We start from the raw sequence: 24158 nt of genomic DNA, 5'->3' as shown, positions 1-24158 counted from the left end.
GCTAGGCTTTTACGATAACTGGACACCACGCCCGCTTTACTCTCTTTTCCTCTGGCAGCCCAGGCGGCATCCTTGATTCTACGCGAAGCGCATTCCCGAGAAATCGGATGAAAGGCGTTATAAAAGCGAAGCGCAACAGCAACGACATCTGATCGGAATATTTCGCTTATCAATTCACATCTTTCTGCAAATACAGAAAATAAGGGGGTACCACGTGACACTTCATAACCTTTTCTCAGCGGTGTTTAGAAAAGAGAACAAAAGGCGATAACGGACAAAAAATGTCGGCAGCTTGCGCTAGTGGTGCGCGGCTGCAATGACAGCGGAGCTTGCGGCCGATCTAGCTCATGAGCAAGGTCTTAATTAACATGGTGATAACTAGCAATGCATAAATTACCATGATCTTAATTAGGAAGTTCGCAACTAACATGGTCCTCATTAGCGAGGTCTTAATTAGCGTGATTAACACATGGCATGGTTTAATTAGTTTGATCTTAACCCAGCTTGGCTTAATTGGCTTGACTAAGCACGAAGATTAAGAACATAAAGAAGAGGCGGAAGAGAGCCAGAGTAGCCAGAGCGCGCGCCCGCCGCTGATGAGAGTTTCTTGTCGGCTGCACGGCATGACGAAAAGCTCAAGAGCTCCTCTGTAAAAATGCTGATACGCCTGTAGTATAATTATCGGGTGTAATCACATCTCATCCACCTGAAGCACGACCACTTGACCGTTTCTTTATAATTTGATGGCATCGTACCAAAAAACAATGACGATAGCGGTGCTCAAAAAAAGCGGGCGTGGTGTCCGGTTCCCGTAAAAGCTCAGCGGAAGACAGCTGCCCAGGACTGCTCATAGCGCGCATGAGCGTATTCTCGTTAATTTCGTCGTTGCGCTCCGTTGTGCGGCGCTTATCAACTCGCCGGTCGACGCTCGCGCGTTCAGGTTAAAAAAAATGGGCGTCTACCTACAAAACGACGCACATCGAGCAAAAGCGGCGGTAGTGTCGAATGACGTTCAGTATGCGCTTGAACGTGCCACGAGGTATGTGAGGGCACGTTGAAACGTGCCGTCGTACGCCTCGCGTCGGCTATCGTCGGCTCTGTATTACTAGATGTTTCTCAGCTAGCTCGCCAGGGCGGCGCAGCTTGTACATTTTAGGTAGAGTTAATGTATATAGCATATACAGTAACTCTAATTTTAGGCGCGCCACCTGGGCAGCGCTGTCTACCCATACAGCCGCCGCATAGTGTCACTGGAAAACTTTAGAGTACCGCAAAGGTAGGCTGCACGCGGGCAACATTGGGCGGCAGCGGCCAATTCCCTTCCAGACTGTCCGGCGCATTGCTAGCGTGTCTTGAGAAGTGACCGACGTTTTCGCCTCGATGCCGTGTTACGCTCGTCGGAACTGCAATATGTGTGTGTGTTTGCAATAGTTGCATTTGCAAATATTTTGCTGTGTTCCGACAAACATTTTTTTGCAGTGCCAGTGCGTAAACAGCTGGGGTTCGGTTTCTGCACTGCTTTTAATTTCAAATTTTTCTGTTTCATATTGCACTCTTATAGAACTTCCTCGGCACAGTGATTTATGTTCATTTGATCAGAAATAGCACATCCCGGAAAATTTTAAAGCGCATGCTACTGCAATGTATATAGACCTAGGGCTCGCATGAAATCGATTCCCTCAGGGAGTGGGATCTGCCGAATTTTTTTTTTTTTTTTGCTGTGACCATTTCTCACCCACTAAACAGTATTGTAAGGATACGCTCGGTGCACTGCAGCACTAGCAACATTTCTTTTGCAAAAAATTAAAAAAATACGCTTAACAACATTGCCTTACACCAAGTTATCAGCAGAGTTCCACGCTTCTCTTTTGCGCAGTGGCAAATGACCATGCCACAATTGCCTTCAACGTATACCAGTAAACAGTTATTATTTTAATAAATCTTCGATTTCGCTCGAAAAACAAAGCTGCCACGCTCTCGTGCGTGACATGCTTATAACTCGAAACGAATGCTCAATCTATTCAACAGATCGAGATATAAACAGCCGAGCAAACAGAAAGGTATGTAGTATGTATTTTTCAGTATCGCTGAACATAGCGAACCGAAAAGGTGAAGTATCCTGTCGCATGAGAGCTTTCCCAGCAAAGTTTGTGTAGTTCGCTGCAGAAAGGAGTGTTCTTCGAGAGGGGCGAATTCATTCCGGCCAGCTATGCAGACGCGTAGAACGACACTCTTTGACGTTAATTATTCCCGCCCGGAATGCAAAAATAAACGAGATTCCCAGATTACGTTCGGTTGCTGGTGAACTATTCTCTGGCATCTGCATGACGCGTTTAAAAAAGGGACGAAATAGTTCTAGGGACCGTGATACTGCTAAATGTCCGGCCACCCTTTGCGTTCAACGCGCCTGCACCCAAAGCATTTGGAAGGGACATGGCGGTGAGAGGTCACGTGATGCGAGGAATTCAATCGCGTCGGCGGCGGCGCGCGGAAAACAGGTGCGATACTCTGAAATTTTTCCAGTGACTCTACCGCCGCAGAGTGCAGGCCACGCGCTCGCGTGTTCCCTTTCATAAAGGACGACAGTGTACACATCAGTTTTGTAGTGTTAGCTACACTGGCCTAGCCGAGCCAGTTTCGCGTGCCTCCACAAGAGCCGTGCTGCGCATGCGCGAGGATCAGTGGTGTCACACAGCTGGCGAATCGGAGCAGGCACCTCCCGCGCGCTCCGCCGCTGCCGCCGGTCTGTGCTTTCCAGAGGAGTGACGTCGTAGCTGAGGTAGGCGTACTGGTGCCGGCGCGCGCGCAGCTGCCTTCGCTGTGCAGTCGCCGTCTGACACTGCACTGGAGCCGCTTGATAGCGCCTCTGACTTGCGCTTGCCAGTGTGGTTTAGAAGGAGAGCGCAAATGCTGCACAACGGCGCAGAAGAGCGGAGAAGCTTAACTCAACGGGTCCCGAAGTAGTTGCCTGGCAAAATAAATATACATGTGCCACATAATATGTATGCCATTGTGTGTCATTGGAGCAGCAGTAAACATGATAATCAAGCTAATCCTAGACAATCAGGAAAGTTAAGAATAATCAGCTGAACCTTGGCTAACGCTACGTTATCCTGGCATAGCCGAGCTAAGCCACTACAACACTTTTTTAAAGCCGGCTTAAACAGCTTCGCTGTTAAAATAAGTGGCCCTGTTGTAATTGCCGTTGCGTTTGCTCGGATCTATGCCGGGACATTGTGAGCTTGTTTTGCGACAACCTGACAGATATATGACATCAATGTGTTTGTTAAACCTACAAAAATCACCCATTCTGCCCCGTATCACAGCAGTTGTGCAGTTGTGATTCAATTTGGATGAAACAAGCATGCATGTAGAATGCACGTACATCTGGAGATTGAACTGTCCAAAATGCAAGTTGGAAATCCCAGCCCTGTGAAATCCAATTTTCAATGCGCTATTGGTTTTACCAGAGCACTACCTTTTACGCATGGCAGTGCCTCAAAAGGGAAAATTTCCGCTGGCTGCAGGCTGAGTTTACTCATGGGCTTCGGCATACTTTTGTCTCCTGAAATTTGCTACAGACTAAAATAACTTCTGGTATACTGAAGCTGGAAGAAAATGAAGGCATCGACGGCAGGTACTTTATACCTGCCGTATGTATATATATATATATATATATATATATATATATATATATATATATATATATATATATATATATATATTGCCATGCCCTTGTTTCATTTTAATGTATACGGGTTTGACCCGCAAGGACGGTTAGCAACGCTCGACGCTGACCGCGCCGCAGTGTTCGAGAAGCTTCGCGATTGTAGCAGATTACTTTGTTAAGATTGCGCGCAGGACGCGAATAGTCTAGATTATTCCAGAATTTGCGCGACCACCAGTGATTAGAAAGGAAAGTTCGATGCATGATTTATAAAAGACGGCGCGTACCAGCCATGAGCAGTTTATCGACGGCCGACGCCCTATTCGCCGCTATTAGTGTACAGCGTGCATTGCTGTACTTCGAGTTTTCATTTCCCGGCCACAAGTTCGGCCAAATAAACAGTTTCATCTTGAACACGCCGACTGCTGTCTTCGTCGACGTCACGACCGCATGACAATATATACATGAAAATATTTGAGGCCCGTCTACTTGGACTTAGGTGCACCTTAAAGAACCACAGGTGGTCGAAATTTCCGGAGCCCTCCACTACGGCGCGCCTTCATAATCATATCGTGGTTTTGGGACGTTAAACCCCACATATTATTATACACCCTGGCATGCACACACACAGCCGTCTTTTTGTGGTTGTTGTAATGATGAAAGAAAGTGACACAGAACTGAACCAAATTCGTTTTTTTGAGAAATCATAACCGTTTATTGCCCGGTCCCACAGGCTGGCTCATTATATACAGTAATGCTCACCAACAATGCAGTCAATAATAATAATAATATTAATAATAATAATAATTAATAGGTTCGCATCTTATAAATTCTTTGGCTCTAACAGCTCATAAATAACATGGTGTAAAAAAGAAAAGACTGGTGAAAGGAAACAGAAAGCTAATGCAAAGGTTACCACCATTTTGCCGTGTTCTGTGTTTGTCCACTGGCAACCCTTAATAGTTGAAATGCTTTGTCCTGTGTCGTTGCTGGCATTTCTGGTCAGCCACGACACTATCAGTCACTTCTTCCGCCATAGTACCACTACCAGTCTTCCGCCGTAGTACCTTCACATAATTCCCTTTTTTTTTTTTTCGCTTTCCACAATGTTCTATGTACAAGTGAGTGAGCAACGACGATGATACTGCAGGCGATATTCACCAAAAGTGTTGACAAAAGCAGCGCATGCACTACTATGCACACTGGCACACCACACTTGCGGGAGCTTAGGACACTGTCCCTTTAACTGCAAATGAATAAAAAAAAAACTTACACTAGAAAGCACACAAGAAGCAAGCACTGGATAGAAAAAAAAGGTAATACAGCAACGTCTACACTTATGACCTATCGTGCAGCTTGAGTGCTAGCGTGACGTGACGGCTGCCATGGTGTAAAGCTAGAGGGCTGTTACAGGTAGCCAGGTTTTGTCAGTCACTAATTTTAGGTCTGTGAAAATATTGGCTCTCCAACTCGATGGATGTTTTTGAAATCAATATCAGTGTAGTTGGCACAGTGCCATAATTATAATAAGTTACTTTTGCTTGAATAGTACACGTTATTTAGCCACGGTGACAATGGCATACAGTTCACGACATGCCATGTTTTTGTGTTAGAATGCATTCATCACCAACATCATCATCCTATTCCTCGTACACTGCAGGATGATCAATTATCTCTATTTTATTCCGTCTTGTGCAAGCTGATCGCTATTTTGCCTGCGAACTACTTAATTTCATCACGCCCCCCCCCCCCCCTCCCCATCACCACAGTGCCGAGAACGGCAGCTAGTTAGGTGGTATAGCATTATAATGGGTGCATGCGTGCATTCGAATGCAAAATAGTCGTCAGTGACGTCTGTAGATCTTTGCTGCATTTAAGAAATTAAAGTAAGGGTTTTATGACGACTTCATTACACTTCAGCTAGCTATGTAACCTGTGGCCTCGACTAACTGATTGGTTTTTCGAAACTTTTGTATATGGCTGCATTCAAGGTATGATATGTGGCAGCTCTGCTTATGAAAAAGCTGCACATCCGGCAGCTTGATTGGTGCGACATTCTTTTTTTTTTTTTTCGCTCTTCCTTCAAGTGATATTGACAAAGTTTTGATTCAACACGTATCGCATGCTGGAGGGCGGAGTCGACAAGGCTGCGGTCACTTCACGCACCCACCCACACCATTCGGAGCAACAAGAACACCACTGACAACAATAAATCAGAGAGGACACAGGACCAGCTTAATTTTCTTTTGACACTAGGGGCACAGTCAACATTTAACAAGTCACCAAAACAAGACAGAACAAGGCAACACCTGCACGTAACAAAGAGCATATCCGCAGCGTTTCAGCTGTGTTGAGCTTAGATGCATGGCTCAGCCGACCAGTCAAGATTGACCTGCTAAGCACATCTACACAAACGTGAAAAACCTCAAGTGTGCATGTTGCGAGGAACTGTTTTGCTGTAATAAGTGACAGCTTTGCAAACGCACATCATGCTCTACATGGTAGATGTTGACGAAAGACTTCTACAATCCGACCATATTACAAAAGCCACATGTGCACGGGAGCGCTGCTAGCAGAATCAAGAAGGGAAAGGAAGGTGTGGGACATGGTAACTGCTGGTTAACTCCTGACGGCAGTGTTGTTGACTAAGATTGCGAACCATAGTGAAACAGCGCCTCGGTCATGCTGTGTCAGGTTTGTTCGGCGTTTCCTGCGTGACAATTATATACAGTGTCCCTTCCTTGTAAAAGTCAAGGCTTTTCTGCGACCAAACACTCAAGGACCCGTGAAATGTGTAGTGCGCGCCCCAAAGTACAAATGTCTAGCGTATCTTAAAAATCTCGTGAAGTGAGCTTATGTAAAGCACTATCGTGCTTCTCATCAAGCTTGTGTAAGCTGCACTTCACATAGGACTTATATTATTAAGAGCGCAGCTTCTACTACTATCGCAGCATTTGTGACATCTAGACGACACAGAAGTTGGGTCCGCTTCTCACGTGCATTCGAGAAACGGGCACAGAAACGCGTGTGAGCTATGGCCAGCCTTCGTGTGCTTAGCTAGGATCAGCTAGACGTAAGAACATGTGCTCATAAACAAGTTCAGGATGCTTGCTTTTCTTGAAATGAGTGTACATGACAGTTTGGTGTGAGGTGGAAATGTCCAGTAGCTGAGCGTGGAAAAGTGATGTAGCCCAACTTCCTCGTTACAATAGAAAAGTTAAGGTAGCGAATGTTGTCAAACAGTACAATAGTGTGATGCAGAGAAAGCCGTCCTTTCAAGTAAAACCACTATTAACAAGGCTTTTGGATGTCCAAAAAGCAAAAAAAAAAAAGAAAGGTTAGGAGGATAAAAAGCTAGGCACTGAACTCCAGGTGACAGGCAGAACATCAATGCCCGAAACTACTTGCCGTTTTATATAAATGTTCTTTTGCTATTGTATCAGCCTATGTAGTAAACAATATCCTAATTTTAAAATAAAATTGAATACAGTCATTTTAAATCAAGGTGTTGGACTCCAGAAATCAAAATGTGATTAACTTTGAGCATGTAAATATTATTGACTCCATGGCTACAATTAGTACAGCCTGCTGCCATGGGAAATTACCCATGGCAGCAGGCTGTACCTGGAAGTTCGGATTAAATGTCCAGTGTAGGACAACAAGAATTGTGGGAAATGTTCACTTCACAACGATTTACAGGCTGCTGTGCTAAGGTAAAAAACTCCTTTTCTTGCTTCCAAATGATTAAAAATCTCATAGCGTCCATTTTTTTCTTCTCTTGTGTCAGGATCATTAAAATTACTTAGCCACTAGTTGAATCTTGAAGCTCGTGTTATTTTTGAAAGTTGACTATTATACTGCAACCATAAAATAGATTGGGCCCGGAAGCAACTTGTAATTATGGGGAAGATGGCATTACATAACTTTCACATTTGAGAAGGCAACGTTTCTAGGCAAAGGTAGCCATATTTTTCTGCAGAGAGCAAGCTATGCTGCTGTGAGTCTATCTTGGCTCCCTACCACATTTCTGATTAACGGTGGTTGACGTCTTGTTACTACAATTTCTGTATTTTATGGGCACATATTCTTTCCACAAATGAAGGAAAGCTGAAAGTGCACCAAGCAATGGTTAAAGTGCCATTAGGCTGCTACAGAAATTCAGGGACTCATAATCGGACTTGCGTTTGATGGCATGCAAAGATTCCGGTCGTGACAAAAATCAAGTATGTTTGATAACAAATTAAGCACTGTGTTCTGCCTTTCACACAACAATTCTTTCTCAGCAAACTGTTCAGTATGTCGTAATATCTAACAGTGGTGCTTTTCAGTCATGCGTTTCGTTTAAGTTTGGCAATGATGTTAGCAGCTTGTGTCATGGAAAATATATTTGCCTTCTAGTGTCTGGGCTTCAAATTCAAACACTCTAGCGTGACAGAGAAGCTGCCTGCATCGCATGCCAGTAAGAATTCTAGCTCAATGTTAAGCACATGGGTGGCTTTGGCCGATACATGGCAATGGAAGTATGACCTGGTAGGTGTGGCTCGATGGAAGGGCTATTCTAGGTAATGAAGATGACTCCACATGCATGACAACGATATATTCACATATATGCTCGCACGTATCAAATGGAACTGCCCAGCAATGTGTAACACGATGCACACAACGACACAAACAGTCACTGGCCATTATTCACAGTTGCCGAGAAACCGAAATGGCCAGTGGCTTGTGCAGAGAAGATGGAAGATGGGTATTGTGAAAATTTAACCTCAGACCGTTCAGAGCATGCCAAAGGGAGTATGAAGCATTCAGGGGTGACTTCAGCAAATAAAAGTTACGAAAGAAAAAAAAGGCAAAAAAAAAAAGAACACAAGAGGTTACATAAATAGAGTGGTGCAAGCTGCTGCAACTCATTGGAAAGATGAGAAGTGGGAGAATGTGACGACTGCCTGTTTGAGCAATGCACAAAACGTTCAGTGCGTGTCTTGCATCCACCAGCAGTAACTACTCAAACCGATAAAAAAAAGGCACGAAAAAAAATACACACATAGGAGACCAGTGATGAGCAGTAATCATATTCAGCTTGGCTCCATAGGAGCTGCTTTCATACAGTGCGAAGGCAAAGCTTATACTTTGCACCATCCACCACTGATCTACAGTTGGGCTTAACTGCACGCCAAGAAACAGTGCATGGAGGGAGGTCCAACCGGAGGCGAGAACAGGCGACACATCAAAGTGCCCAGCATAAAAATTGAGGGAAAGATTTACATCAAGCCAAATTCCAATTTCTTAATACAATAGGGAACGCAGAAATTGTCTCATTGGGCAACTCGTGATTTTGGTGAATGCTGTCAAAATGACAAAGAGTTAAGTTAAAGCAATTGTGATACTAAAGGCATATTCTGACAGGAAATGGGAAAGTTAAATTTTCAAATGCCAGTATTGCAACTTAGACACATTATACCAAACAAGATGCACGTTGTACTGAACAGCGTGGCACTAATTTGCATACAAAGAATCCACAGAACATTTTAACTTGATTTAATATTTTGACTCCAGCTGTGTGATCTTTATGTGCTTTTGCAGAATTGTCAGATATCTGGGAAGTTGGGTCAGCTAATCATTTCCATTTTGACAAATGCTACTAAGAAAGATGACAGCCCGAGTTAAACCTTTCGCTTAAACTCCACAATGTTCACAAGATTCTTGTCACAAACTCGTAAGTGCCAGCTGTGGATTGTGCATCGTCATGTGCAGTGCCAAAATTAAATGTGTCGCAAGCATAAAGATACCTTTGACAGCAATGTCAAAGACAGCAGCAAAAGTCCTAAGTTAAACTTCCAGTTAGTCAGCATTCTTATATGTGCGAAGCAGCTCATGTTGACACAGCTAGATTCATTACGGATTCAGCACAGTCATACATCTAATATGTCCAGGGTGCCAGCACTGCTGCCAGATTTGCCAAGTCATCAAAAAAATAGGGCAAATAAGGAGGAAGGATGTCACAGTTACATGTAAAGGGTGATTCACTGTCGTGCTTTTGTAATCTGAAAAAGAAAAGAACAGGAGCACTTGGACCTAATGTAGATGTGAGAGTAACTGAGGAAAGTGTGGTAACTCATGGAGGTGAAGGAAGCCGTGACAAAGTGTAATACGTGCGGAGAGGTACCCGTGCACATCATAACTCATGGTACGCAGAACATGTTCATGGTATTCATCACCTTGTGCTTTGTCCATAATATGGCTAGCTAAAAACATGATGAAATTTGTATTCGCACAGTGAAGCCAAGGTGCTAGCCACAGAGCTGTTTTGTAACGCACTGTAGTGAGAAGAGCAAATTTTTCACATAGATGCTACTACAGAATTATGCCAAAATGACAGAAAATGCTCTGCAGAATGTCAAAAATAAACTAGTAAACAGGACCAGACACACCAGCTGTGAGATGGCAGAAATCGTGGCAGCAGAAGTTCTAGCAAGAAACGCTATGCCTAGAAAACATGACTGATTATGCAGCGCTGTAGCACATTTGCAACTATCATGTGCATGGTAAAATCGTGAATATGCTCAGTGGAACACTTGCAGAACTCTGTGGTAGTATGCTCATTTGTTATGTGGCTACATATGCTTTTGACACTGCACACTTATCAGCACTGCCCCAAGATACATTGCAGCAGTCACTTGCACATTCCACTAAGTGACCTGATGTGAGCACAACATTATGGTTGAATTAAGTGCCACAGGCAAGAACCATTGCAAGCAATCTAAAGGTTGCTAGGATGGGCAGCATCTTGCTCAAAGCAGCTGAATTTCTGTGAAGTCACTAAGCGGGTCAGAGTATCATAGCTCCAGTGCACATGAAGAATATCGTGGTATGCAAGTAGAAAGCTGCTATTTTTCTTCAATAATTGAAAGTGCAAGGAGAACTGGGAGAATGTCATCCTATAGACTTGATGCGTAGCAAAGCTTCACTGTACCCAAAGGTGCTCGCGTGGTAACATCCGGAAGGACTTGTACAGCAGATGGTCAGTAGCAGGAGGATTTGTTCGTCTTTAAAGGTACAGTGTCTGTCAACTTCACCCACACTTTCTGAAACACCTAATCTGTTTTAGTGTGGCAGCCTATTTTGTAACTGAAGGGCAGCATACAAACTGGAACAAGTTAGCCGCAAGGCTCTTTCTGTGTCATAAACTTCAATTCCTAAAGTGCTGCAGGGTTTGGATGGTGTCACAATAACCAGGCCCATGTCCAATGATGGCAAGCGGTGACTGCACTAAAACTGAGAAAATGGGCAGAACAGCCATGTTTGAGACAGGAATTAGCATCACCACAGGCAGAACAGTTATGCACGTACATGTACACGCATGCAGTATTTGCAGTGTCTTGGTGGTAAAGTTTTTCTGTGCTGTCCGCACATGTCGGGGCTCTGGCGCCTGCACCAAAGCAACGTGGCAAATGGAAAGCACTGTCCAGATTGGCATGGCAATTCTTGCTGCCATGTGAAGCACTGCATTTTTCCCCATGTGCTGTAACATCTCAGTGGCACACAGACAAGACTACTGCATCCTCAATTTTTGTGTTCTATCCGTATCTCTCTGTGAACATATAAAACATGTTGCAACATTCAGATGCTAAGGCTAGTTTGCCAAGTTATTCATAGATATTCAGGTCAGGTTTTCAGTCCGAGGAGCTCAGCACTACGCTAGGCCTAGCGCTTAGAATCAGTTTGAAGTTTTTGGGTTTTTTGGCTAAAGACCAGAACAACTCTTACATCAGCTGTACTATGGTGCAAGCATTACAGTGAAGGCATGCTGAAAAGAGTGCAGGTAACACTGGAAGAACTAGGAAAGTAGAAGAAACCTGAAACAAAACAGCTCCTATAATACACTGGAGCTTTAATGAATACTTAATATAGGCCTTAAATCAATTAATTTATGTTCTATTTCTATGAAAGCCGTTAAAAATTTATTTCATCTCTACCATGTAAGCCTCCATAGTATGTGACACTTGCACATACAGTAAAAAAACTTAATTTTAATTTGTTTTCGAAATTTTTCAACTTTGCATTTCAAGGGTCAATTTATGAAGCATGAAAATTATTGTCACGCATTGTGATACTGTAATTTTCAAGGAACAAGTGTATTTGAAGCAGATCAGTAGTCAAGTTCAATGTGCACTATAGGAAAGGACAGCATGTGCTCCAGGAATAATACTTGGTAGTGCAAAGCAACAAGTTAAACTGATTCAGTTGACAGACAAATGGCGAACAACACGAAAGAGATCATGGCTAATGTGCACTAGCTCTAGACAAACTGAGAGTGAAACTGACATAGGTTGTGACTGCTCACAAATATCCGCAGCAGGGGCAGGCACTTCAGCCTCAGAAAAGGTCTCCGATGTCCGTATGCTAGTTACGTTGTAAAAGCATCACCTCAAATCATGACCGCAATGCATCTGTCTTTGTAGCACAAGGGTGGTCACATAATAGAGATATTGTTTTCTTTTGAAAGGAATACAGCCATCCATCAAGGTTACAAAAAAAAAAGCTATGTCCCCAGTATAATAACCTGGTCTTCGAAATTTATTCAATTTCGTCCCTGAGAAAAACTGTAAAAGACTATCCTTCTTTCGAAAATTTATTTAAGCGAATGCCTGTGCAAGAACCAACGTTTCAGTACTAGCGTTGCTCGAAGAAAATCTCTAATGCACTGAATCAAAACAAATGCACAGAATCAAAATGTGACAGTGGTAGAAAATTTCTTAGATTAATTAGAAGACAATTAGAAGATTAATTACAAGAAAATACTTCTTCCAAAGATTTTCAAGGGACTTAAATACCTAACACGAGTGCAACATAAGCTTTTGAACTTGGAACTATTATCAGAGCATGCAGCCATATTTATGATTTCCCAAACACAAAAATAAAAGCCTGCCTATGAAACCTTTCCTTTCTGGAGTTTGCCACCCACTGCATGACTGATTAAAAGTGCTAAGCCTGTAGTGCCACACCTGGAACGCTCCTTCAATGTGAACTAGAAATACTTGTGTGCAGCATCCTCCTGAAGAGGCAAAGAAGTGTTGATGCTATGTGGTGGCACTGGCATTGCAACCGAGTGCATTGCTAAATACAGTCTGCTCCCACCATGCCACTGATCAAATGCTCCATCTGTGGTTAAAAGAAGCTGACTTCTGCCCTCCTGCTACAACATCAACATGTCGGCTAAGGGCAGGCTTAAGGGGTGGGCTGTTGTGAAGCCATCTGTACTGCTGTGCTGTAGCAAATTAGCGCAGAAAAGAAGGCACGAACAACGCGACAGGACGCGTCCCCTTTTCTGTGCTGACCTTCTACAACGAATCGGCCAACTTTACGAAATCGACCCCCATCTCGGATACCACCTCTGTCACATGGTATGGGCTATATGTCCTATCCCCAATGCAACGATTCCCGTTCACTGTGAACTAGCGCTGCGCTAAGACCTCCCCCTCCGGTCCTCTGACGACACATACAGGTGCACGGCACGGCACACAACCACGCCCAGACGTCCCACAGCTCGAGCCCCTCAGGCCTGGTGCCGACCCCCGCACAGTCCGCAGCCGACGGCCGCCCGGTGGCAGGCCCTGAGGGGCAGGTAACACCACAGACAGGGCACCAACAGCGACAGCAGCGCCAGTCCCGCCCAACGGCGGCGGCAGTCCCTCGGAGAGCCCGAGCACGAGCAGGGCCGCTGGCTGAAGTCGCCCTCGGCGTCGGCCATGCAGTGATACAGCATGCAGTGGGCGCACGAGATGCACGAGGCGGCGTTGATGCACGCGAGCACGTTGTCCGGCGCGTACTCGCACGATCCGCGCACGTTGCTGTCCTCCGAGAACTCCTCGAGGCAGTGCCGACACTGACGGCGCTTCTGGCCCCCGCGCGCCTTGCTGGGAAGCGGCGGCGCGGCGGCTCCCTTCTTGCCGGGCGCCGGCACGGTGGCCGCCTGGCCGGTGACCGGGGCGCCACCCGGAGGTACCGCCGCCCCGGCGTCTCGCGCGACGCCGCTCTTGAGCGTCTCGACCAGCGGGTAGGAGTAGTCGTGCTTGGCGAACTGCACGTACGAGTAGGGCTCCGGCGGCTGCTGCTGCACGGGGTTGCCGGCGTCGTCCAGGAGCAGGCCGCCCTTGTGGTGATTGTTGGACGGCGGCGGGCCCCCGTCGTTGCGGCGCACGTAGTTGATGCGGTGCAGGTGGTGGTTCGCCGAGTACGGCGACAGGCCGCTGCCGGCCGAAGAGGAGCCCGATGAGGAGCGCGAGTCGACGGGCAGCTCGAGCGTCATGAACACGTCGTCGTCGCCGATGTCTGAGTCGGGAAAAGTGCCGCACATGTCGCCCACGCCTGCACAGATAAGGTAATGAATCTGTTAGTGACCTCTAATGAAGCATGTCAAGCGCGCTTCGAAACAACTCACGGGTGCAAGTAAGCTGGACGGACCTTCACTGATGCTGTCGTAATTCGCACAAGGTCACCCGCACTTGTAAAACGCGGCTTTTACTTGCACCCGATTTTGCAATCTGACTTGACTGCAGATGGAGCATAACTTTTGTGATAGCACGTCAACTGCCTGAGCATCAACATAAGGCATAAGGCTCCTCGACAATATAAAGGACCGGGTAAAAAGGTAGCGTCTTCTCTCCTACTTTCCCAATGCGAAAGTCTGAAAGGTGTCTGTGCTACGCCCAATGAATTAGCATAAGATCGCTCGTTAAAGCATAAATCTAAAGCTTTTCCGGGTGGGTTTGTTGATTTCACACTTTGGTAGCGCTACGACAATAATATAGCACGAAGAGCTCGTCCTGACCTCTTTGTGTGCTGGAACTCTTCATCGCGACTAAAATTTGAAGTTAGCGAATAAGAATTACTGAGCCTTCACCAGTTCTGGATATTGCGAAACATGGAGGAAAGAAAAAAAAACAAGACCAGGAAGGAGCATCACGTGACTATCTTGAAGCTGTAGTCACTAAAAATTTATGCGAGACATGGACCCTAGTCCCGTGGCAGGCAAGCGTTACTATTGGTCGGCTCGCTTTGGTTACGTCTGCTGCAGGAGCCTAATGCTGGCCAAGCTGGACCGCGCACTGGGCCCAGGAGAGCCTGAGGGGCGGCATCAGAAGAGGTTGGCCTGCCGAGGCTAGCGGAATACGCTCTCTCCCAATATTCATGCCCCGACAGCCATGTTCAAAAGGACACACGAAGGCAATTCAATATCCTAACATATGTCCATATGTTGTGGCAAAACTCGTGAGTGGCTTTAATAGGTGATATCGGTCAAACAGCATAACAGGAAACTAAGAACACCGAGAGGGAGTAAAATGAGATGGCAAGAAACTGCAGGATGGGAGAGCGCACGGATCGAGTAGCCGCTTGAACGTGGCACTACCCCAACGCTAGAACTCCAAGCGCGTCACCTGCGATCGATGAGAAGGGACTCGACCCGAAGCGCGATCACCGCCGAAGCCACTCGGTGGCGCCTGCTTCGCGCAAGGAATGGCATATTCGGCCGCGATTTGGATCACGTGATCTCGCCGGCCGCTCAGTCAAGGCAACGGTCACGTGACGCATGGCGACATTACAGAACACTTCGCCTCACCTCTTGGTGGGCTTGGCTACGAACCCCTCCGAACGCGTGCGCTTTCTCCACACCGGACCACGATTTATAAAAAACGCACCGGGCGTAAAGCTGATTATCGTCTTACGTGCGCAACAGTTTGTCTGTTTAACTGACGTTAATCCGAAAAGACAGCTGCGGAGCTAGCGACAGAACCGTTAACCGTAGGCTCTTAGACCTTCAACGCTCCCAAGTCACGCGGAAACATTCACGTAGTGCAACGTGTCCACTCAAAGAATATATTTCCCATCCATACTGAGCTGTTATATGCAAGGAAAAAAACGTGACCAATGCAGCACTTAGAAAATTTAGTACATACATTATTTAGCTCCAGTTTTTCCGAAAAAGATTTATCTGTTTACACAGCACGCCTGTTGACGCGTGAGGAGTACAGCTATGGAAATAAACAGAACCTTACTTTGCCCAAGGAGTCATAAACAGGTCGTTAAAATGCCACCGCAGAGTACGAAGGCAATGTACGGTGACTCCGCGTGAACAACTGTCACCGCAGCGGAACACCACCAATCGAGCATCACTCGACACAAAATTTCTGGTGCCGAAACCCGGGAACGGAATATTCAAGAACATCGACAGGGCTCAATCAGTATAGCTGCAATGATGCTGCATGGAGGTTCTGAAGAAGAGCAATAACATTTGCTGGCAGGCTAGTTGGTGATGCATAGTTCATGGGTAAAATACAGCACAAACCAGACGATTAACACAAGGAAGACACGGGACAGAGTGCTGACTTCAACTAACGGTTTATTCTTTGGCGAGCCTGCCTATTTATGAAATACGATCAAAATCAGACAAGATATCTAAAAAAAAAAACAGATCAAGAAAACATAAAAGCCCTTACCACAAACACGTGCGCCACTGCGTCATCTTCTCCAGAACATAAAATTCACCCCCAACGTGATGACAAAAATTCAAGTTCTCTTTTTTTTTAATAAGATTGAAGGAGCGCTTACGCCCAACGAACCTGCCTTGTCAAATTCCCGAGCCTCAATTATTTCGCGCGCTGTCTTATCCCGGCATCTGCGCACAACAGAAGTCTGCTCAAAGATAGGTTTAAAAGATAGGTTGGAAAAAGATATATCGGCCAGACGGGCAGGTGCCTGAATGAGAGGCTTAAGGAGCATCACTATAACGTGACGAGACTGCTGGCAGGGCATTTGGCTATACACTGCCGGGATTGTGGCTGTAGACCTATCTTTGAGCAGACTTCTGTTGTGCGCAGATGCCGGGATAAGACAGCGCGCGAAATAATTGAGGCTCGCGAAATTGACAAGGCAGGTTCGTTGTGCGTAAGCGCGCTCCTTTAATCTTATTAACAAAAAAAGAACTTGAATTTTTGTCATCAAGTTGGGGATGAATTTTATGTTCTGGAGAAGATGACGCAGTGGCGCACGTGTTTGTGGTAAGGGCTTTTATGTTTTCTTGATCTGTTATTTTTGGGAGATATCGTCTGATTTTGGTCGTATTTCATAAATAGGCAGGCTCGCCCAAGAATAAACCGTTAGTTGAAGTCAGCACTCTGTCCCGTGTCTTCCTTGTGTTAATCGTCTGGTTTGTGCTGTATTTTACCCATGGACTGAAGAAGAGACTACGGGTGCTTCGCATTCAAGTAATCTAACGAAGCGAAAGAGATCCTGGTAAACGAACGGCTGTTAAGCGCGCTCATGGAGCGTTTACCTCTTCGAAAATAGCTCAGTTAGGTGAACGCCGCTATCAGACCGCACATTTCAGACGAAGAGGATGAGCTCTAACAGGTGCTGGAACGTGACAAGACTTCCAGCTATCTAAGCTCATTGTGAAGCATAAACAAAAGTTTGGCCGATCGAGCACAAGCCAGAAGTCCTGCTGCCGTTCGACCAACGACAGAAGTTCGGACGACATCGCAAAGGACTAGGCTTCCGAAATTGGAGTTACGCAAGTTTGCCGGCAAAAGGGGAAACTTGGCAGCAATTCTACGAACAGTTCGTGGTATATCCATCAATGAAAACTCCGAATTGTCCGATATCCGTCGGTTAAGTTACCTCAAGCTGAGGGTAGCATAGCAGGATTGCGGGCGACGGTAGCGGATGACATCGAAACCTTCACTTACTCATTTAAGATCGTATTATTCAAGATTATATGCACTCAACAAGATGCCATCGAAATCCAACGGCACTCATTCAAGAACATACGCAAGGGTTCATCCACCTCAAGTCCGTGACCTCAGCCAGGAATGTTGGGAAGCTGCGACGGCTCTACGATGGTCTGCTGATTCACATATTTGGGCTAAGGTACCCAACGTTGAAGACAGCTGGAACACTGTATACTATGCTACACCACACTATAAACTATACAGTAAGGTTTACGCAGACCACTCGTCTTGTCTACGTAAACCTTATCGTATCGTTGTCGCTCAGCGCTTCTGTACGACTACGTCGAGTATTGTACGACTGTACGACTACGTCGAGTGCCTTGGTCTCCATTCATGCCGAGCGACACGAAAACGAATGAGTTAACTAAATTAAGAAACAGAAAAGACGAACTTTACTATGCTTCGACGTACACAGGCACGTGAACAACGAGACATCGGCCCGTCTCCTCCGCTCAAGCGTGACCTGAACCACGTGGGCAGTGCGCCAAGCCTATGTAAGTACGCCCGCGCAACAATCCTCATTCGAGCCACACCACTTCGTAGCTGAAGCGACCGTGGAGGAACATGAAGGTAACAAAAGCCGAATCGATGGCGCCGCCTCCCGTGCGCTCGTTATACTCTGAACCGTAACGTACGTGCGCTCCGTTCACACGCAGCTTCTTTCCGCGTTCCGTTTCGTGATTTCCAGGACTTGCGCACAACCACATGTTCGTTCAGAAACTTTCTCACGCATGTGCTGACTTAGCGAACGAGAGAGGAGCCATGAAGGAGAAACGTTGTTCTCTATTTCCACCACAATCCTTTTTAAAACGACCTTATGGACCGCACAAATTCTACAAGCTTAAAGGGGTACTGACACAAAAATTTTGACCTCGCGTTTTTTTGCTGCAATGTGTTGCTGGTGGCCTGTTAGTCACAACACGTCACATCGTTTGCTGCAGCGCGCGACAGATAATTAATAACAGGCTCCTCATTACCGACCAGTGTCAGTTTCGGTTTCAAAAACGAAAAGCCTCCGGGTGCAACTATCACCACCTAGCGGGTGCAGCGCTCGATCACGTCTGCACACAGAACTGTGACGCACTTCCGCGCGATTCGCGAACAGCCGCCGAGGCTGCTGGAGCGAACGCGGCAAAAAAGAAAAGAAAAGGCGGCTATGACGTCATCATAACTTGTTGCAGCGTGGTCGCGTGACTGAAGTAGAGGGGTCACCGAGGGTCACCTTTGAGGGTGTCAACAGCGCGAAAGTGTCGATCGCACACGCAAACTTCAAAATTCATTTAAAATGCCTTCCAAGTAGGGGTGTGCGAATATTCGAAAGTTTCGAATATTCGTCGAATATTACATTCGAAATATTCGTATTCGATTCGAAAATCGTGCATTCGGAAAGTATCGAATATTCCATAACTTCTATATATTCGAAAAAATCGAATATGCGATTCGATTATCATGCATAAAATAACTCGTCTTCCACATTTCTGCTGCGTTCGTATCGCTAAAAACGTTGCCGAGAGGAGCGATAAACATCCTAAGTACACGGAGACACGATATCTGCCTGCGACGAGCGCCCCAATACGTATGATTTATTGCTGGTGCATCTCCGACGTGCAGCGCTGCTGGCGATCATGTAACCGTACATTTTCAATATTATGCTGCCGTAATGTGCCGCACTACCACTCGTTCACTATGCGGGGCCACTTCTGAAGAAAGACAGTGACCCACGTGACTGGTGGCGGACTGTTCAGATACCCCAGTCTGGCAAAGCTTTGCCCCACGTAACTCCCTATACCAGCCACTTCTGTTACAAGCGAGCGTGCCTTTTCAGTGGCAGGGGGGGGGGGGGTGTCTCTGTTAGAAGGGAGCGCCTGCTGCCTGATAATGTGGAACAACTCATATTTCTTCATGATAACATCTAGTTATTACTTTCATTGTGGCGTGATATTTGCTTGCGTTGTGATGTGCATTGTGCTAGCCTGGACATTGTGTTCTGGAGATAGCAGTGTATGTTGTGCTGCCAGTCAGGCTGTTAATTTTTTTGTTTTCAAATAGCTACATGTTAAATAAAATATTGTTACTGTGGAGGCATTTTTCCTTTGATATTCGATATTCGATTCGATATTCGAAGGTGGATATTCGTATTCGATTCGTATTCGAAAAATTTGATATTCGCACACCCCTACTTCCAAGCTATATTCGCTGTTGATATTTTGCAGATGATATAGGCATGTTCACGGGAATCGATCCCGTAGGCTTATCTAGGCCGCGAAATTTTGTGTCAGTACCCCTTTAAATTTCCGTACGATTTTTACGGAAACTGGAGAGAACCTTTATAATAATAATAATAATAATAATAATAATAATAATAATAATAATAATAATAATAATAATAATAATAATAATAATAATAATAATAATAATAATAATCAATCAATCAATCAATCATTTATTTAACGTGCCCAGGAACAACCGTAAGGTCTTTGCGCAGGCGCACGCAAAAAAACAATAAAAATAAACTATACAATACAGACAGTCTTCAGAAATAAAAAGAGCAAATACACGTAGACAAAGAGAAATGAACACAAAAGGGGAGGAGTAAAATAAGACAACACGAGAAATATTGAAGGGGAATGAAAAATTAGATTGCATATATACAACTATGCGGAAAGGCGGAGAAGGGAAGACTTTGTACATTGTGCCACACTATGTCAAAACAGTGCAAAGCTCGGATAAAAACAATGATTGTGGACTATGAAAAACGTCAAGATCAAGAAAATTAACATTATAGAGACTTTGTATTCTGTGAACGGTAGAGTGTTGGAAGAAGCAGGCGGGTACATGAAACTCGTAAGTTAACCATGGTTAACTTACGCGGAATTCGAAAATTTACACAATTGAGAAGTACAGGGCAGGATATGATACCGTGGACTAGCTTGTAAAGAAATAAGAGATCAGAGCGATTTCGTCGGCAGTGAAGTGATGGCAGTGATAAAAATTCAGCAGTATTTGAACGAGATCCAGAGTCATTTTTAGCAAAGCGATGGTTATATATGCTGAGGAATTTTTTCTGGACTCGTTCAATGGTGTTACCGCTGGATTGAGCAATGCCATTCCATATCACGGACGCATACTCAAGTTGCGGAAGACATATTGCCGTGTACAATTTGTGTAGGGCCATGGGAGACCTGAATTCTCGAGATATTCTACAAACACATCCGAGAGAACGAAGGCCCCGCATAGCAGCACGGTTAACGTGAGAAGAAAAGTTTAACGCGCTGTCAACAACAACACCAAGATCACTGATTTCATAAACCTTGCATAACGGCACAGAATTGACAGAGTATTGAAATGACACGCTAGATGTTTTGCGAGTGATAGACATGAATTTTGTCTTCGAGGTATTCAGAGAAAGGTTATTACCGTCGCACCATTCGGAAAAAGAGCGCAAGTCTGACTGCAGCAAGCGACAGTCGTTAACTGAATGAATTTCCTTAAAAATCTTGATGTCATCGGCATACAAGAGGAAAGAAGAATTACGAATGGCAAAAGAAACATCATTAACGTAAATTAAAAATAGGAGTGGGCCTAATACCGACCCTTGAGGGACCCCACTAGTCACTTTATACAAAGAAGACGTTTGGCCATTTACGGCAACATAACAATATCTATTGAGCAGATAGCTCTGCAGGAGCTTCAGAACCGACAAGTCAACATCAAATTGCGCAAGTTTAACCATAATCAGTGTGTGGCTGACTACGTCAAAAGCCTTGCTCAGGTCACAGTAGAGTACGTCAACCTGTCCTCTCTGAGAAATAGGTGTGGAGATCTGCGTCATGAAACTAGCAAGATTTGTGGTAGTTGAGCGGCCAGCGAGAAAACCATGTTGATTAGGAATCAATGAGCTTTTAACACTAAAAGACAATATTTTGTGAAGAGCCAGCTCGAAGATCTTTGATGTGGCACATAGTAGAGAAATCGGGCGATAATTAGAAACATCTGTTTTAGAGCCCGACTTAAATACTGGGAAAACACGAGCAGTTTTCCACATGCTAGGAAATGTGGAAGTGTCCAGGCAGTTATTAAATATCGTAGTCAGTACTGGGACAAATAATAATCAATCAATCAATCAATCAATCAATCAACCAATCAATCAATCAATGATTTATTTAACGTGCCCAGGAACAACCGTAAGGTCTTTGTGCTGGCGCACGCAAAAAAAACAATAAAAATAAACAATACAATACAGACAGTTTTCAGAAATAAAAAGAGCAAAAACACGTAGACAAAGAGAAATGAACACAAAAGGGGAGGAGTAAAATGAGACAACACGAGAAATATTGAAGGGGAATGAAAAATTAGATTGCATATATACAACTATGTGGAAAGACTGAGAAGGGAAGACTTTGTACATTGTGCCACACTATGTCAAAACAGTGCAAAGCTCGGATAAAAACAATGATTGTGGGCTATGAAAAACGTCAAGATCAAGAAAATTAACATTATAGAGACTTTGTATTCTGTGAACGGTAGAGTGTTGGAAGAAGCAGGCGGGTACATGAAACGCGTAAGTTAACCATGGTTAACTTACGCGGAATTCGAAAATTTACACAATTGAGAAGTACAGGGCAGGATATGATACCGTGGACTAGCTTGTAAAGAAATAAGAGATCAGAGCGATTTCGTCGGCAGTGAAGTGATGGCAGTGATAAAAATTCAGCAGTATTTGAACGAGATCCAGAGTCATTTTTAGCAAAGCGATGGTTATATATGCTGAGGAATTTTTTCTGGACTCGTTCAATGGTGTTACCGCTGGATTGAGCAATGCCATTCCATATCACGGACGCATACTCAAGTTGCGGAAGACATATTGCCGTGTACAATTTGTGTAGGGCCATGGGAGACCTGAATTCTCGAGATATTCTACAAACACATCCGAGAGAACGAAGGCCCCGCATAGCAGCACGGTTAACGTGAGAAGAAAAGTTTAACGCGCTGTCAACAACAACACCAAGATCACTGATTTCATAAACCTTGCATAACGGCACAGAATTGACAGAGTATTGAAATGACACGCTAGATGTTTTGCGAGTGATAGACATGAATTTTGTCTTCGAGGTATTCAGAGAAAGGTTATTACCGTCGCACCATTCGGAAAAAGAGCGCAAGTCTGACTGCAGCAAGCGACAGTCGTTAACTGAATGAATTTCCTTAAAAATCTTGATGTCATCGGCATACAAGAGGAAAGAAGAATTACGAATGGCAAAAGAAACATCATTAACGTAAATTAAAAATAGGAGTGGGCCTAATACCGACCCTTGAGGGACCCCACTAGTCACTTTATACAAAGAAGACGTTTGGCCATTTACGGCAACATAACAATATCTATTGAGCAGATAGCTCTGCAGGAGATTCACAACTGACAAGTCAACATCAAAGTGCGCAAGTTTAACCATAATCAGCGTGTGGCTGACTACGTCAAAAGCCTTGCTCAGGTCACAGTAAATTACGTCAACCTCTCCTCTCTGAGAAATAGGTGTGGAGATCTGCGTCATGAAACTAGCAAGATTTGTGGTAGTTGAGCGGCCAGCGAGAAAACCATGTTGATTAGGAATCAATGAGTTTTTCACACTAAAAGACAATATGTCGTGAAGAGCCAGCTCGAAGATCTTTGATGTGGCACATAGTAGAGAAATCGGGCGATAATTAGAAGCATCTGTTTTAAAGCCCGACTTAAATACTGGAAAAACACGAGCAGTTTTCCAATAATAATAATAATAATAATACTTGGGGTTTTACGTGCCAAAACAAAGATGTGGTTATCAGGCACGCCGTAGTGGAGAGCTCCGGAAACTTTTACCACCTGGTGTTCTTTGACGTGCACTGATATCGCACAGTATACACGGGCGTCTAGCACTTCGCCTCCATCGAAATGCGACCGCCGCGGCCGGGATTCAGCCCGGGACCTTCGGGTTAGCAGCCGAGCACCGTAAGCAAAGTACCAACGCGGTGGACGATGGAACCTTTATGGAAACCCGCACTCCGTAAAATGTTTATGGAAATGAAGCGGAATTATTACAATGGCACGCAGGATGTTTTGCTTTATGATTTCCCGCGTTCTCACGTTTGTTTGTAAACCTTCTCGCGCATGCGCGAAACGCAGTGAACGAATCGGAAAAGAAAGTAGTCTCGCAGAAAGAGGGACAGAGAATCACAGACACGACCTGACGTACCCAGATCCATTTTCCATCGACTAAGAAACTGGCTGCGCCTGTATATCCTTTGACCCGCTCTACTGCCTTCCTATAAGAGTTACGGCTATAATTTTTTCTTTACATCGCGGGCTGGTGGTCCTGAGGTTCTCCTCGGGTTTGTTATTCTCCAGGTTAGTGGAATTAGACACGGAACGCTTCAATAACTGCTCGCGCTGAAAAACGGCGAAAGCATGTACGTACTGACGACGACGACAGCGAACGCGTGTGCGGAAAACTAAGAGAGAAAAAAAAAACGGAACAAATACGAAAATCTGGCAGAGGAAGGAGTTAGGAGACTCCCATTTGCCGGATCCTTCTCTCCCGTTCGGCGGCCGCCGTGGCGTTCTTCGTTGACCGGCTTTCATTCACGAAGCGAGGCCCAGCCGACTTATTTTTACCCGCAAGCGCCCGGCGGTCGCCTCGCGCGCCCACTACCACAACCAGCGCGCACGCCAC

At 45.1% G+C, this 24158-nt stretch overlaps 1 protein-coding gene across 2 annotated transcripts in view; it reads right to left on the bottom strand.

Annotated features, from left to right (window-relative positions):
• Positions 1 to 5885: 5885 nt before the first annotated feature.
• LOC119374364 (sprouty-related, EVH1 domain-containing protein 1) overlaps positions 5886 to 24158 on the bottom strand; it is a 120793-nt gene continuing 102520 nt past the window's right edge. The window contains exon 3 of one of the 2 annotated variants that reach the window (XM_037644446.2): positions 5886 to 14035. In XM_037644446.2, coding sequence (XP_037500374.1) covers positions 13224 to 14035 — 812 coding nt within the window. In that variant the 3' untranslated portion in view covers positions 5886 to 13223. The remainder of the gene's footprint in view (positions 14036 to 24158) is intronic. The other variant, XM_049420482.1, reaches the window with a different exon arrangement.

Source organism: Rhipicephalus sanguineus, chromosome 11 (genome assembly GCF_013339695.2).
Source record: "Rhipicephalus sanguineus isolate Rsan-2018 chromosome 11, BIME_Rsan_1.4, whole genome shotgun sequence".
Lineage (NCBI taxonomy): Eukaryota > Metazoa > Arthropoda > Arachnida > Ixodida > Ixodidae > Rhipicephalus > Rhipicephalus sanguineus.
Note: the sequence above shows the minus strand (reverse complement) of the source record. Positions and strands in the feature narration are given on the sequence as shown.